Source organism: Callorhinchus milii, unplaced genomic scaffold (assembly GCF_018977255.1).
Source record: "Callorhinchus milii isolate IMCB2004 unplaced genomic scaffold, IMCB_Cmil_1.0 Scaffold208, whole genome shotgun sequence".
In the NCBI taxonomy this organism is placed as follows: domain Eukaryota; kingdom Metazoa; phylum Chordata; class Chondrichthyes; order Chimaeriformes; family Callorhinchidae; genus Callorhinchus; species Callorhinchus milii.
The window spans coordinates 21,459-36,647 of record NW_024704949.1 but is presented as its reverse complement, the minus strand read 5'-3'; the positions used below and the strand labels follow the sequence as shown (position 1 = coordinate 36,647).

Below are 15,189 nucleotides of genomic sequence, written 5' to 3'. Positions count from 1 at the left end.
AAAAAGGGTCTTGAGACCGGCTTTGAATGAGGCAAGGGAGGAAGCGAGGGGAAGGGACCGTGGGATGGAGTTCCAGAGTATGGGAGCAGAGAGGCTGAAAGGCCCGGTCACATAAACACACACAGAAACACAAACAAACTCACAACCACACACAAGTACACATACAAACACACACAAGCATACACATAACGAATGCAACGGGTTCTATTTTGATGAGAGAGAAGGTCAGAGGGGATCGGGAGTTGCAAAGGAGTACAGGGATTTGAAGACATGGTGAGGACCTTGAAATCGAGACGCACACATACAGAAATACAGCGGCGCACACAGACACACTCAAAAACACACGCACAAACACACACAAACACAGAAACAAACACAAACACACACACACAAACAGAAACACATAAGCTCACAAAAGTACTTACAAAAATACACATAGACACACATGGACAGACACATCCACACATATACACGGATACGTAAAAGGAGACAACCACACAAGACACACACACACAGAAAAACACATACACATACGCACAAACGGACATACATACACAAAAAGTATTTTCATGGATTAATGTTAAAGTGCGGTTTAAGAACTTAAAATAGAAGTGCAAAGGCTGCAAAGTTCAGTAACGGAAGGCAGAATCCAAAACAATGGCAACATAAGGTCAGGACGTACAATGACACAGAAAGTCTGTTCACACTTACACACTGGACGAAGTTACTGATCAGGAGGGAATCAAAAGTGGTTAAAGGGAGAATTGAAACATATTATGGATACAACCATATAAGGGGTTTTTGGCTTAAAAAAGACAGCTTTGGTTGAAGTTATTAAGGTGTCTTCAAACAAAGGTGTGTTAGGTATCTCTCGGGAACGGAAGCGGAGCAGTGCGAGACAGGACCAGGGCTGCAAGAGAGATTCGCTCGGTACCGTTTTGTGTCTTGTGTATTATTTTCTTGTTTCATTTATTCGTGATTTAACTGCTGTTTTGACCTGAATAAAGTGACACTCAACCAATTGGTAAACTGGAATCGGATCATTCTAAAATTGTTGTAAACAGTTGCAAGTATTTCTAACAACAGAAACGCACACACACAGATACAGATGCACATACGGACACACACAGACAGACACACACCCACACACTGACAAACACACACACAGTAACACACAAAGACACATTAACATACGTTGAGAGTTTGATGTAAAAGATGGCTTGTGGCTTCACACTGTCAGACCGATTCCTGTCACAATATTCAGCCGCACTGATCAGACAGTCACAATAAACACATTGAGATATTGGAATCATTCAGACTCTGGAGGCACCGTGTGCTACTTACCTCAGACTCTGTATTTTACACTCCGGGTTCCTCAGAGCCTCACACAGTCGCTTCACTCCACAATCTCCCAGATTATTACTATTCAGGTTCAGTTCCGTCAGTGAGTGGTTTGTGCTGAGAGCGGAGGAGAGATCCTCGGTACAATCAGCTGTCAGATTGTTACTGTACAGCCTGGAGATCAGAGACACAGAGACATAACAAGGATCAGAGTAAACACAGTGTGCGTGATCCACTGTAACTCACAGTTTGTTTGACGGCCGACAGGTTGTAGGAATGGCACACACACACTCACACACCAACAATCTCATAATCACACACACCAACACACACAAACACACCCATGCACACAAACACACACACACACACACACACAAACAGAAACACACAAACACATACAGTTACCCATGACACACACATGCACACAAAAACACCCACCCACAAACGCACTCACATAAACGTGCATCACAGAAACACATGCCATCACACGCATACATACTCACCCACGCAATCACCTACGTACACGCACACAGAAACACAAACATGGACACACAAACACACACAGACAAGCACATAGTCAGTAAAACGCACACATTCTCACACAAAGTGAGAAAGACAGACAAAGAATCACGCAAACACACAAAAAACACACGCAAACACACACGTAAACACACATATGCAGAAAAAGCTCAAGCACAGGGACAATCATAGATACACAAACATACATACACACAATCAAACACAAATACACAAACACAGAAACACACAAACGTAAATGCGCAAACACACACGCGCAAACAATCACACAAGCACTCGTAAAAACATAAACAAAATCATACACAAACACACACACATAAATAGCCGCACACACACAAACAAATACATGAGCCACAGACAAATACATGCACAAACAGGCACCCTCGCAAACACACACAAGCACACTCAGGCAAACGAGCGCGTGCAAAAACTCACACAAGCACACACAAACATAAACAAAATCACACAGAAACACACACAAATATACAGCCAGAAAAAAACTAACAAATATGGGCGCACATGCACACAATCAAACACAACACACACAGTCACACACTCAAAAAATACACAGACACACACAGAATCACAAAATCAAATACAAACACACACATAAACAAACGTACACACAAACAAACACATAACACATACAAAAACACACACCCACAAACACATACAGAAACACAGTAACACACACGAACACTCATAAAAACACTCGCAAACTCGTCCACACAAATTCGCAGACACGCAAAAACACAAACGCTAACACACACATCCAAGCAAACACATAAACATACAAAATCACACACAAACACATACATAAATACACATACACAAACAAACAATCAAACACACAAATGCACACACAGAGGCACACACACAGAAACATGCACAATCACACACACGCGAACACACCCACGCAAACACTCGCAAATACAAACATACATAAATACACAGACACACCCACAAACACACATAAACATCCACAAACACGCACATACACTTATGCACCAACACACACAAATACACAACAACATCAACAAAATAACATTTCTAGAGCGTCTTTCACGATGGGAGGACGTCTCAAAGCCGCGAACATTCAGGAGTCGGGTCCGAGCATGGGGGAGGGATAGTGGTGTTGGTGGAGAGGGGTGAGTGTGAGGGAAGGGGGGGTGGTGGGAGAGGGGTGGGAAGTGAGTGAGGGTTGGGGTAGGGATGAGGATTTGGGGAGGGTTGGGGTGGGATGAGGGGGTGTGGGAGTGCTGTGGGAGGGGTGGTGTAGTGGCAGAGAGGTGGGAGGGAGACCAAAGGCACGGTCGAAAAGAATTGTATGGTACCGGCCTTGAAGGAGGCAAAGGAGGAAGTGAAGGAAAGGGACCGTGGGATGGAGTTCGAGATTGTGGGGGGAGAGAGGCTGAAAGCCCGGCCACTGATGGCAGGACGTGTCTGACGGGAGACATATAGCAGTCCGGAATCCGCTGGAAGGAGGGAGCGGGCAGGTTGGTAGGGAGTCAGCAGGTCGGATAGGAGAGGAGGAGGCGAGGCCATGGATGGCCTTAAAGGTGAGGACGAAGATCTTGAATTGGATCCTCGGGTTGATGGGGAGTCAGTGGAGTCAGTCGAGTATGGGAGCGATGGCGTCGTGCGAGGGTGGTAGTGACAGAGAGACTCGCACAGCACAGACACACACACATTACTACATGTTGAGGGTTTGGTGTAAAAGACGACTTGTGGCCTCACACTGTCACACCGATTTCTGTCACAATACTCCAACTCACTGATCAGACAGTCAGAATATACACATTGAGATGCTGGAGACATTCAGACTCTGGAGACACAGTGTGTTACTTACTCCAGTCTTTGTACTTTACACTCCGGATTCCTTAGAGCCTTACACAGTTGCTTCACTCCATAATCTCCCAGATTAATGCCCCCCAGCCTGGACACAGAGACACAAACACAGAGAATATAGTGTAACAACACAATACACTCACATAGATATACAGGAGCCTTTAACGTGGGGAGTAAGTCCCAAAGCGCTGGGACCAGGCTCACCCACACACCCGCATATACACACACATTACAGTCTCTCTCTGTCTCCGATTCTCTCTCTGTCTCTCCCTTAAAACAGTCACCACGTTTGATAATATATCTCTTTCACCGTCTCTCTCTCTCTCCCTTCGTCTCCTACTATGTCTTTCACTGTGTCTCACAGTCTCTCTCTCTCTCTTTCTCTTTCTCAGTTTCTTTCGTTGCGTCTCCCACAAAACACATTTACTACACGTTATGACATATTCTCTCTCTCTCTCTCTCTCTCTCTCTCTCAGTCTCTCTCAATCATTCCATCTCTCGCTCAGTCTCTCTCTCTCACATTATCTCAGGCTCTATCTCTCAGGCTATATGAGGTTGTCCCTGTGTTTGTCTCTCACTCTGTGTCTCTGAGTCACTTTCTCTCTCAATCTCTTTCTCTATGTCGCCCGCAATTTATCCCAATCACTCTCTCTCTCCCTCCCTCTCTCTCCCAGTCACTCTGTATCTGTTTCCCCCCCACAAAACACACATTCGCTACAGTTGAAAACATGTTTTCTCTTCGTCTCCCTCTCTCTCGTTTTGAGCCTCTATCCCTCAATCTCTGTCTCTCTCTCTCAATCTTTCTCAATCTCTCTCTATCTGGGTCTACCAGTGTCTAGTTCTGTCTCGCTCTCTTTGACAATCAATACCTTTGATTCACTGTCTCTGTCTTTCTCTCTCTGCCTCCATCTGTCTCTCTTTCTCTTTCAGTCTCTGTCTCTTAGTTTCTCCCACAAAATAGACAGTCACTACATATTATATTTAATCTACCCTATTCTCTCTCGCTCTGTATGTCTTTCTCTCACTTTGTATCTCAATCAGTCTCCCTCTTAGTCTCTTTCAGTCTGTCCCTGATTCTCTTTCTCTCCCTCTTTCTCTCTCTATATCGGTCTCTCTTTCTCAGTCTCACTCTTTACGTTTCACTCTCTGTCAGTCTCTGTCTTCGTCTCTCGCTCCAGCTTTCTCTCACTTAGTCACACTTCACTATCTGTCTCTCTCATTCTCCCTTTCTGTATCTGTCTGTTCGTCCCTCTCACAAAAAATTGTCATGACTCATTATAGTTCTTCTCCACTAGTCTCTCTCTCTCTCTCTCTCTGAGTCTATTATTTATCACTCTGTCTTTCTTTCACTCAGTCTCTCTTCTCTCTCAGTCTCTCTGTCTGTCTTTGTATCTCTCTGTCCGTCGCTCTCTCTCAGTACCCCTCTAACTCTCAGTCTCTCTCACGATCTCGCCAATATTATTTGAAGGGAATATTAACCCTGGAAACGCGATCTGCAATTAACAACCGGATTGTGACTGACTGTGAGGCAAACAGACACGAGTGGAGTAAGGAAATATCCGTAAGGTTTTGCTCTGCCAGGAATCACCCCCAGGCCCTCTCGCTGGCGAGGCGAGGGCTCTAACCACTGAGCTACAGGGCACAGCCTGCAGTGTGTGAGCAGACACAGGCTAACTAAGCTGCTTGGACTTTATTCGGCATGACGGTTTTGCACAGATGTTTTGACTGTAAAGATACGAAAAAAACTATCTCAGTATATCATTTTTCCATAAAAATATTTGCCTCCAGGAGCTAAAGCCAGTTGGGAATACACATGGAATGATTAATCTCAGTTCAGTCTCAGGATGAGGGAGGAAGCCCCAGCATCTTGCATGTCTGAGCTGGTAGGTTGCAGGAGCCTCACACGCACACACACACACACACACACGCACGCACACACACACACGCACACGCACGCACACGCACGCGCACACACACATACACGCACACACAGACACGCATGTGCACAAATAGACAAAACATACACAGATACACATACATATGCACACAAGCAGACTCATGTGCATGTATCGTCAAACACACGCACAGATAAACATACACCCACAACACAGTCACATATTCACGCACACAGATACACACACAAACACTCACACACGCAGCACATACGGGCACAACCAAACACAGTAACACAGAAAAGCCTATAGCAACACACCACACAGAAAGACACGCATACAAACGCAAACAAACACACAAACGGAAACAAACGCACACAGAAACATACACCGACACACCCAGATAACACATACTGACATACGCACACACACACAAACACATGAAGACACACACGTACGCGCGCATCAACACAAGCAAATAAATACACATAATAAATAAATGCCTCTCTGAGCTCCCAGTGAGACTGCTTTTAGACTCATCCACAATTTATCTTAATAGTCACCCAGAGGGTCAAAATCTTCTCCTGCCCTGGAGAGAATGTGCCTCCATTCAACACACACATATCCATTCAGATGTGGACGTGTCAGGAGGTTGGTTTGGAGAGGTTGAAGCCTGATGACAGGTTTGTGTGTGTGTCAGATACACGGCTGACAATAGAAGAGGACTGCTAGCCCACAGTGTGTGGAGGGATTGACGGGACCAGAGCTGGAGCTTCGGGATTAGATACAATGAGCGGGTTTGGGGCTTGAAGCCAATTTAGGGGTCGGAGCTGTGATTATCCACTTGTCACTAGTGCTGGGATTTGCAGCACATGGTTTCTTATTAACACATGTTAAGATTTTGATGTAAAAGATGTAAAAGATGGCTTATGGCCTCACACTGTCACACCGATTCCACTCACAATATTCAGCCTCACTGATCAGACAGTCGCAATAAACACATTGATATATTGGAGTCCTTCAAACCATTGAGATACGGTGTGTTACTTGCCACAGTCTCTGTATTTTACACTCCGGGTTCCTCAGAGCCTCACACAGTCGCTTCACTCCACATTGTCCCAGATTATTATGATTCAAGTGCAGCTCCGTCAGTTTGCGGTTTATTATGAAATCGGAGGACAGAGCCTCGGTATTACCTGTTGTCAGATCGATGTCCCTCATCCTATCAATCACAGAAAAAGAAACATAACAGGGATCAGAGTAAGCACATAAGCACAGTGCGTATTATTACTTTTACTTATTATTTTTATTTAGCCTGGAGATTAGAGACACAGATCCATTAAAGGAATCAAAGTGAATATAACGTTGATTACCATGAGAGAGTGTGGATGGGATGGATTGTCTGAGACATGAGTAAAGGGTCGGGGCCTGACGTTTGTCCATCTTCACATTAAAATGTCGCTGTACGTGGAACAGACACTTACAATCAGGATTGCAGGACTGGGGTGTAGGTTGCTCAATTCGAGGTTCAGTGACCACACAATGTGTGTTGGGTATGAGGGGGTGTTGGGGTGTAGGCAACTTTATTCTGGTTCACTGTGACTTTTAATTTTGATCGATATTTTGCTATTTCTTGCCAACAACTGAAAACAATATATTGCACCGAAAAGACTTCTTGTGTTGTAATAGCCGTTTGCAATGTATTTTTCACTGGGCAAAACATTCATTGGCATTTCCTGTTCACGTCAGTCAAATGGTTAATAATATGGCGGGGTGGTGCACAATTAATACCTGGCCTCACAAGCGAGAGCCCTGAGTTCAATTCCCAGCAGGATGAAACGTTGGGCAAGTTTCCTTACACCACATGCCTGATAAAATTTGCTCAAAAAAAAATTAATAATTTGGTCACGACAGTCCACGACTGTTTCTGGGTCACTTCTGTGCGCAAGTGGCTGCTGCGTATCGCCCATAAGAATGCAGTCAATTGACTTTACTTTATTTTCTGTGAAGTGCTTTGAGAAGTCTAGAAGATGTGAAACGTGCTATATCTGAATTCAAGGATTATTATTATTTTTGTTACTATTAATATTATTGTTATTATTATTACTATTACTATTACTATTATTATTATTATAAGTGCTGATGTAGTTTATCCAGCTAAAGCTGGTTAAGGACCCCGTGAGAGGGAAACATCCTCTTTTACTGGATAGGAGACCAACCAGTCTGTAAGTTCTGTGTCTCACAGGGTTAGCAGGAAGTGAATGTGAAGGATCTCTGTTTCCTGTGACTTGTCTAAAAACGCTGCCGCTGAGCCAGTCCTTTTAGCTTTCAGGCACTTTTAGAATTAATATTGTCTACAGCTGCTCAGGATATAATAATCTTTCTTTAGAGCCAATTACTGAACCAAGTCCACAGTGTGTTACTCACCATAGTCTCGGTATTTTACACTCCAGTTTCCTCAGATCCTCACACAATTGCTTCACTTCACAATCTCCCAGATTATGGTTCTGCAGCCTGGACACAGAGACACAAACACAGGAAATATAGTGTAACAACACAATGCACATTGACATATATATACAGTTGCCTTCTCGTGAGGAGCAAGTCCGAAGGCGCTGGGGTCAAGGTCAGACATAGCCGCACATGCCCCCCACCCACACACACACAGACACACACACATTAATCCTACCAAAGTTGTGTTAAATTGAAAACACATCTAACATTTATATTACTTTCTCGCAGGGTGATGTCTCAGAGCTTTACAGGGACAGGATTGAAGTTTCGAGTGGCCCCAGTCTCCACGACAACAGCATCAAATTGCAAGTTTAGTGCCTTTCATGTCAGGAAGACGTACCAAGGCGATGAGGGTTTGCACCTGAACTTGGGATTGACATCAGAGACAGGTGGAGTGCCGTGGATTGGGGTAGGAGGTTAACCGAAGGCAGGGTCGAAGGGGAAGATGGTCGTTGAAGCAGGCAAAGGAGCAGGAGAGATATAGGTTTTCCAGGATGAGTTCCATTGGGTGTTGATGGAAAGACTGAATGTAGAAGAGTCGATGGTGGAGCGGGCATGGCAGGGGATATGGTGCAGCGCAGTGCACACCGAGTGGATTGAGCGAAAAGGTTGGTTTTTAAACACCACTTCCCCTTTGCACATACCCCAGTGACCCTGGACTGGCTCCTGCACCCTCTCGGCTTCTCTCCTGCTCTGGTTCCACCAGCTCAGGCCCCACAGCACTCACTCGCTGCACTCAATAGCCAGGTCTCCTCCAGGTCACGTCACTAGGCCAATGGCTTCTTGCGTCTGTCCTCAGGGCAGCAGATCCTCCCGAGCTGCCGTCGAGAGCAGAGAGAGCTTCCTGGGGGCTCACTCAGACCATGTGTTCGACACAGTGTAGTGGTGACTGAGCTCCACCTCACAGCCGAACACACAGCTCCCCCATAGCTGCCTCTGTCCTTAAAATCCTCAGGCTTTACAGCTTCAAGACCCAGTTTACCCACCTTCCCCCGGCCGGTACCCAGTGTCATTTGAAACAGTACAAGTGACGTGGAAGTGATGACAGGGCAGTGGGAACATCTGATTCCATGAACAGCTGTTCAATCCATGAGGAGCCTGGCCACTTCCTGTCAGGATCACAGGCCGATCGAGTGAGCAAGTGTGTAACCTGATCAATCAGCCAGTGGCTGGAACGAGTCTCCTCCTCACAATGATGGACACCAGCTCATCCTGTTGGGAGCGCAGTGGGTTGATAAAGGGGAGTATGAAGGTGGATATAAAGTTGTAAGTTTCTCTGCCCCAGTCCATCCACTCTGGATATTGAGAGAGGAGGGCCTGAGGCCTGGCCACATGATGAGGCCGGGCTCTTGTGGGGAAATCCTTTACTTGAGAGCGGGGTGAGAGCGGGGTGAGAGAGGATATCAACGCTGACTGTGACAGGTCATAGGCCATGTTGTGTGTGTTTATGGCCACTGTAGGGTACCAATGTTATTTTTTCCCATTTGATTAAATTCCACATTGTGTTACTCACTCCAGAACCTGTATTTTACACTCTGGGTTCTTCAAAGCCTCACTCAGTCCCTGCAATCCGCAATCTCCCAGATTATTTTCTTCCTGCCTGCACACAGAGACACGGTAAACATAGTGCAGCAATACAACAAACATTGTGGAGTCCTGTAGCTCAGTGGTTAGAGCACTCGCTTTGCAAGCGAGAGACCTGAGTTCAATTCCAGGCAGAGGGTGAAACCTTGGGCAAGTTTCCTTACTCCACACGCCTAATAATAATCCCTCCAAAAAAACAAAACAGTAATAAATTGGTCATTTTGAATCTCCGACTGTTTGTGGGACATTGCTGTGCGCAATTGGCTGCCGCGTTCGCCCGCAAATATACAGTCAATTCACTTTACAGTGTGTTCTGTGAAGCGCTTTGGGACGTCCTCCCGACGTGAAAAGCGCTATATCAAATGCAAGGATTATTATTATTATTATTGACATATATATACAGTAGCCTTCCACGTGGCAAGGAAGTCCCAAGGCGCAGGGTCCAGGGTCAAATACACCTGAAGGTATACACACACAAACACACACACACACATCATTTCTCAGTCGTGGTTGATCCATAAAAGAGCTGACATTTATATTACATTCACGAAGTATAATGTCAGAGCTTTCCATGGACGGGATTGGAAGTTTTGAGCAGCACCAAATCTCCATAGCAGCAATTGCATTCAATTGCAATTTTAGCGCCATTAACGGCAGGAATATGCCCTAAACCACTTGGCAACGAGACTTTAGTCCTCGATCTGGGTGTTGCGATCGGAGGAGTGTAGAGCTGGGAATCGGGTGGGGTGTGGTGACTGATGGCAAGGTCAAAGAGGACGGTCTTGAGATCGGCATTGATGGAGGCATATGTGGGGTGGCTGTGTCCCAGGATGGAGTTCCAGAGTGTGGGGGAACAAACGCGATAGTGGAGCGAGCAGAGCGGGGGACACAGTGCAGGCCAGTGTTCACCGAGAGGGGCGCGAGTGGACAGGTTGGTTACTTTGGTAAACATCACTTCTTCCCACTCAGCTCCCAGGTTGAAGGTCCCTCGGTTTGCTCGCTCCATACATGCTCTCTCCTTCTCTGGTTCAGGCCCGACAGCACTCATTCCCCGCACTCAATAGCCAAGTCTCCTCCAGCCCATAAGACTGGGCCACAGGATTCCTGTGTCCTATCCTCGTGGCAGCAATTTCTTCCTATCCTGCCTTCCAGAGCAGAAAGAGCTTTCTCGGGCTTCACTCTCCTTGGTGTGCGACACAGTAAAGGGGTGACTGCTCCCCACCCCCACCACCATCATCACCACCCCATGACAACAAACAGCATCCCATAGATGCCACTGCAGTGCCAATCCTCAGGCTTTAAGTCCAGGGCCCAGTTTACCCGCCTTCCCCACGGCCAGTATCCAGAGCAATTATAACAGTGTAGGTGACCTGGGTGTGAGGAGAGGACTGTGGCATCAGCTGATGCCACCAGAGGCTCTTCAGCCCGCGAGGAGCCACGATTCAAGGGAGGGAGTGAGGCCAGAGGATTTTGGGATGGAATGCAAAATGATGGGATCAGAGAGGTTGGAATCCCATCCGCTAATGGCAGGGCAGGTTGAGCTGGAGATATGGAAGAGGCGGCAGCCTGCTGAATGGAGGAAGTGTAGAGGTTGATATGGAGTTAGCAAGAAGGTGAGTTAGGAGGAGGTAAGGCCCTGGAAGGCTTTGAAACTGAGGACAAGAATTTTGAATTCGATAGACTGAGGGATGGGGAGCAAATCAAGCCGAGCTAGGCTGGAGGAGATGGGTTCACGGAACTTGGTTTAGGGGGATATGACTTGTTGAGTTCTGATTGATCTACAGCTGGTGGAGGGAAGAGTTTGGGAGGCCAACACGCAAGGCTTTGGCATACTCGAGCTTGGATGTAAAAAAGGTATGCATGAGGGTTTTGGAGGCCTAAGTGCTGAGGCAGTGATGGAGTCATGTAATGTTGCGGAGGTGGGAGAAGGCAGAGCGGGTCATGGCATGGTCGTGGGGGAGAAAAGACTGTTGAGGATCGAACAAGACACTTAGGTTCCTGACTGGCTTGGTGAGGTGTTATGTGCATCTATAGGTGCTGATGCTGCCAGTGCCTGAGGTGGAAGTTGCTGGTATGAGCTAATCAGGAGAGCCTCAGCCTTGCTGATGTTCAACTGTAGAAAGTTGGCTCTTATCCAGGACTTTATATCTGACAAACATTCTGTCAGACCAGCAGTGGACATAGCGTCGATGTTGGAGGCAGAGAAATAAATTTGGGAGTCATTCGTGTACATATGGAAGTGGACTCCATGTCTGATGATGGTGTTAACAAGAGATAGCATCTACAGGTTAAGGAAGAGAGGACCGAGGATGGAGTCTTGCGGAACACCACATGAGACGATGAGGAGAAGAGACTTCTGGAGACAAAATTAAGCTGTGTTGATAGATAAGATCTGAACCAGTCATTGACAGAACTTTGAAGTTTGAGATTAGAGGAGAGGTATTGGAGGAGGCTACAGTGTCAAAGGGAGCAGAGAGATCCAGGAGAATGAGAAGACACAGGGAGCCCTGGTCACAGATGGACAGAGTTGATTTGTCACCTTGATGAAGGCTGTTTCCGTACTGTGGGCAGGAAACCCGATTGGAGGGGTTCATGAAGTGAGAGACAAGTGAGGACGGAGTGAAGCTGGTAAGCAAGAACTCTTTCAAGGACCTTGTAAAGGAAAGGAAGGTTGGAGATTGGGTGGCAGTTACTGAGCAGGGATGGGTCCATGGAATTTATTATTGGGAGATAGGTTGATGACAGCTGTTTTTCATCATAAAGTGAAATCACACATTGTGTTTGTTTATGTATTAAATTCTGGGATATTTGGAAAAGAATATTTCATACCTTTTATTCCGAGCAGATTCCTCCTGATGAAATCAAACAAAGACAGCTGTGAGCTCACACTGAGACGCCAACAATAACGACAACAGATTACATGTGTACAGCACCTTTCACGTCAGGAGGAAGTCCCAAGGCACTGGACGTGAAAGACGCTGTACACATGTAATTTTTAAGACATTACATTTTAATCTCAGACACAAAGGACAGGATTCTTCAGCACAGAGTTTACTGTCATTATTACAGCAAAGTTATTCACTCAAAGTGGTTTCCAAAAAGTCAGAAGGTTCAGAAATACAGCCACCATGAAGTGTTGTTTGTGCGACTTTATAGCTGGAGACACACATTCAGACCTGCTGACAGACACACACCACAGTGTCCTGAATTACCAATTGATTCTCTTTCTTTATCAATCAGTATTAGATGTTTTGCTCCAGACTATGTGTAACTAATATAGGCCTCAAATATAATGTAATCTCTTTACCTGCAAAAAGATCGGCCCGTCTTTTTTCATCTGTATCATTAGCTCTGAGATTTTTTGTTGAACTGAATCTAAATTGCTCTGAATCTCTCGCAGATTTGACTCCATTCGCTGCACTATCTCATTCTCACGCTCTCTCAGATCTCTCATCACCCGCTGTTCTCTGTCATTCAGGCTCTGATGTATTTTACAAAAATCGTCTTTGACTTGGGTCTGCAGACTCCTCGCCTGTTCCTGCAAAGGTTAGACATCACATGCTGTACGCACAGTAAAGATAGACACACTGAGATACAACTCAATGTACACACAGCGATGAAAGACAACTGAGACATCACCCTGTACACACAGTGATGAGAGACACACTGAGACATCACACCATATACGCATACTAATGAGTGTCACTCAGACATCACACCATGTACACACCGTAAAGAGAGACACACTGAGACATCACACCATGTACATGCAGTAAAGAGAGACACACTGAGACATCACACCGTGTACATGAAGTAAAGAGAGACACACTGAGATTTTACACCTTATACACACAGTAAAGACAGACAAACTGAGATAACTATCACACCGTGTGCATACAGTAAAGAAAGACAAACTGAGACACCACACCATGCACACAGAGTAAAGAGAGACACACTGAGACATCACAACCTGTACACACAGTAAAGGGAGACAGCATGTACGAACAGCAAACAGAGACACATTGAGACATCACAACATGTACACACATTAAATAGAGACCAACTGATAGGCCAGAAATCAGCCCAGACACAACTTACCTTCAGTTGAGAAATATTTCGTCTCTGTTTGGCTTCAGCTTGTAGAGCAGTTTCCTTCCTCTGTGTGAGAGAATCTAAGAAGGATTTCACTTGATCCTGGAATAAACACATAGAATAAAAGTCCTTGTGCGTGAAATTAAGTGGAATAGATTTACTCCCTCATCAGGGCTATTGTTACCTTGTAGATTTCAACAGCTTCCTCAATGGGCAGGAAGCTGTGATCTCTGTGTTCCTGCCCATGACTGCAAACTACACACAGCAATTTCTGGTCGGATTCACAGAACAGCTTCAATTCCTCCCGGTGTTTCTCACAGTGAAGTTTAATTTCCGTCTGTGTCGGGGTCAGGCTGAATTTTCGAGCTTTCTCTGCTAGACTCGCCAGGGCCCGATTAACACTGAGGTTCTTTTCTGCAAATGTTTCCTGACAAACTGCACAGCGGTTTGTCTCCTGGTTTTCCAAGCTCCGGGTGATACAGCAGCGACAGAAGTTGTGGCCACAGTCCATGCTAACCGGATCAGTGAAGAAATCCAGACAAATCGGGCAAATAATCTCCTCGGTCCAGCACTCATTCTGGAGCCCAGAAGCCATTTTCTCCTTCAGCACTTCCTGATTCAAACTGGTTTCAGTTTCAGTGTGAGTGTGTGGGCGGCTCCCAGTCACTGGGCTGTCAAAACGTCTCCTTTTGTCTCTTCTTGTGAAATCAGCTGATTGTGACTGTGATCCCAGGAGAACATAAGAAACCCTTATACCATGATCACGCTCACAGGACTCATGATTCTCTCTTCGTTTCACTTTGGTCTCGTCTGGAAAGCCAGTGATATTCCTAGGCTGGGAAACGAAAAAAAATAACAACAAGTCGTGTATTTGATACAGAACATTTAAAGTCTCACAGCTCTACACATTTCTGTTCAGTGTAGTGACCGTCGGGATTTGGTGAAAGTGCAGCCAATCGCCACACAACCAAGTATAGCAAACAATCATACAGTTACCGGCCAAAATTATCTGGGGGATTATCTGGTCAGCCAATGTTATCTGGGGGATTGTCTTGTCAGCCGATGTTATTTGGGGATTGTCAGCCAGGAAATCAGGGAGAGAAACATCAGTCTCTTTCTCAATTTGTGCTGCGAGATCTTTTATGTCCACAAGACTACACAGATGGAGCTCAGATTATTGCATGGTCCTATAGCTTTTTGGTTGGTCACACTCTCTTCATTCCCTGCCACCTAACTAAGCTGCCTCTCTGACCTCCTCACACCACACAGGTTGGTTCGGCTCAGGCCTCCTGCGCATCCCATGCGCCCTTTCAGCCACGAGGACACACAACTCTGTAACTTTCTCCTTCAATCCCTCCGCCTTGCCCCCTCCCTAGGTTTA

The 15,189-nt window shown here is 45.8% G+C and overlaps 1 protein-coding gene across 1 annotated transcript; it reads right to left on the bottom strand.

Annotated features, from left to right (window-relative positions):
* Positions 1 to 1,484: 1,484 nt before the first annotated feature.
* Positions 1,485 to 14,417, bottom strand: LOC103171662 (nuclear factor 7, ovary-like). The gene is made up of 9 exons (XM_042345995.1): positions 13,993 to 14,417; positions 13,815 to 13,910; positions 13,024 to 13,254; positions 12,546 to 12,568; positions 9,646 to 9,732; positions 8,046 to 8,132; positions 6,815 to 6,840; positions 3,728 to 3,814; positions 1,485 to 1,515 (listed from the first exon to the last, which is right to left on the bottom strand). Exons 1-8 carry the CDS (start codon positions 14,401 to 14,403, stop codon positions 3,780 to 3,782), a joined length of 996 nt encoding a protein of 331 aa, XP_042201929.1. The 5' UTR covers positions 14,404 to 14,417; the 3' UTR covers positions 1,485 to 1,515; positions 3,728 to 3,779.
* Positions 14,418 to 15,189: the final 772 nt, after the last annotated feature.

Coding starts and splice junctions, on each gene's coding strand:
- LOC103171662 (XM_042345995.1), bottom strand. CDS start 14,403: ATGGCTTCTGGGCTCCAGAATGAGTGCTGGACCGAGGAGATTATTTGC. Junction 12,569..13,023: donor ACGGGCCGATCTTTTTGCAG/GTAAAGAGATTA, acceptor TGATTTCATCAG/GAGGAATCTGCTCGGAATAA. Junction 6,841..8,045: donor TGTAAAATACCGAGACTATG/GTGAGTAACACA, acceptor TGTGATTGATAG/GATGAGGGACATCGATCTGA.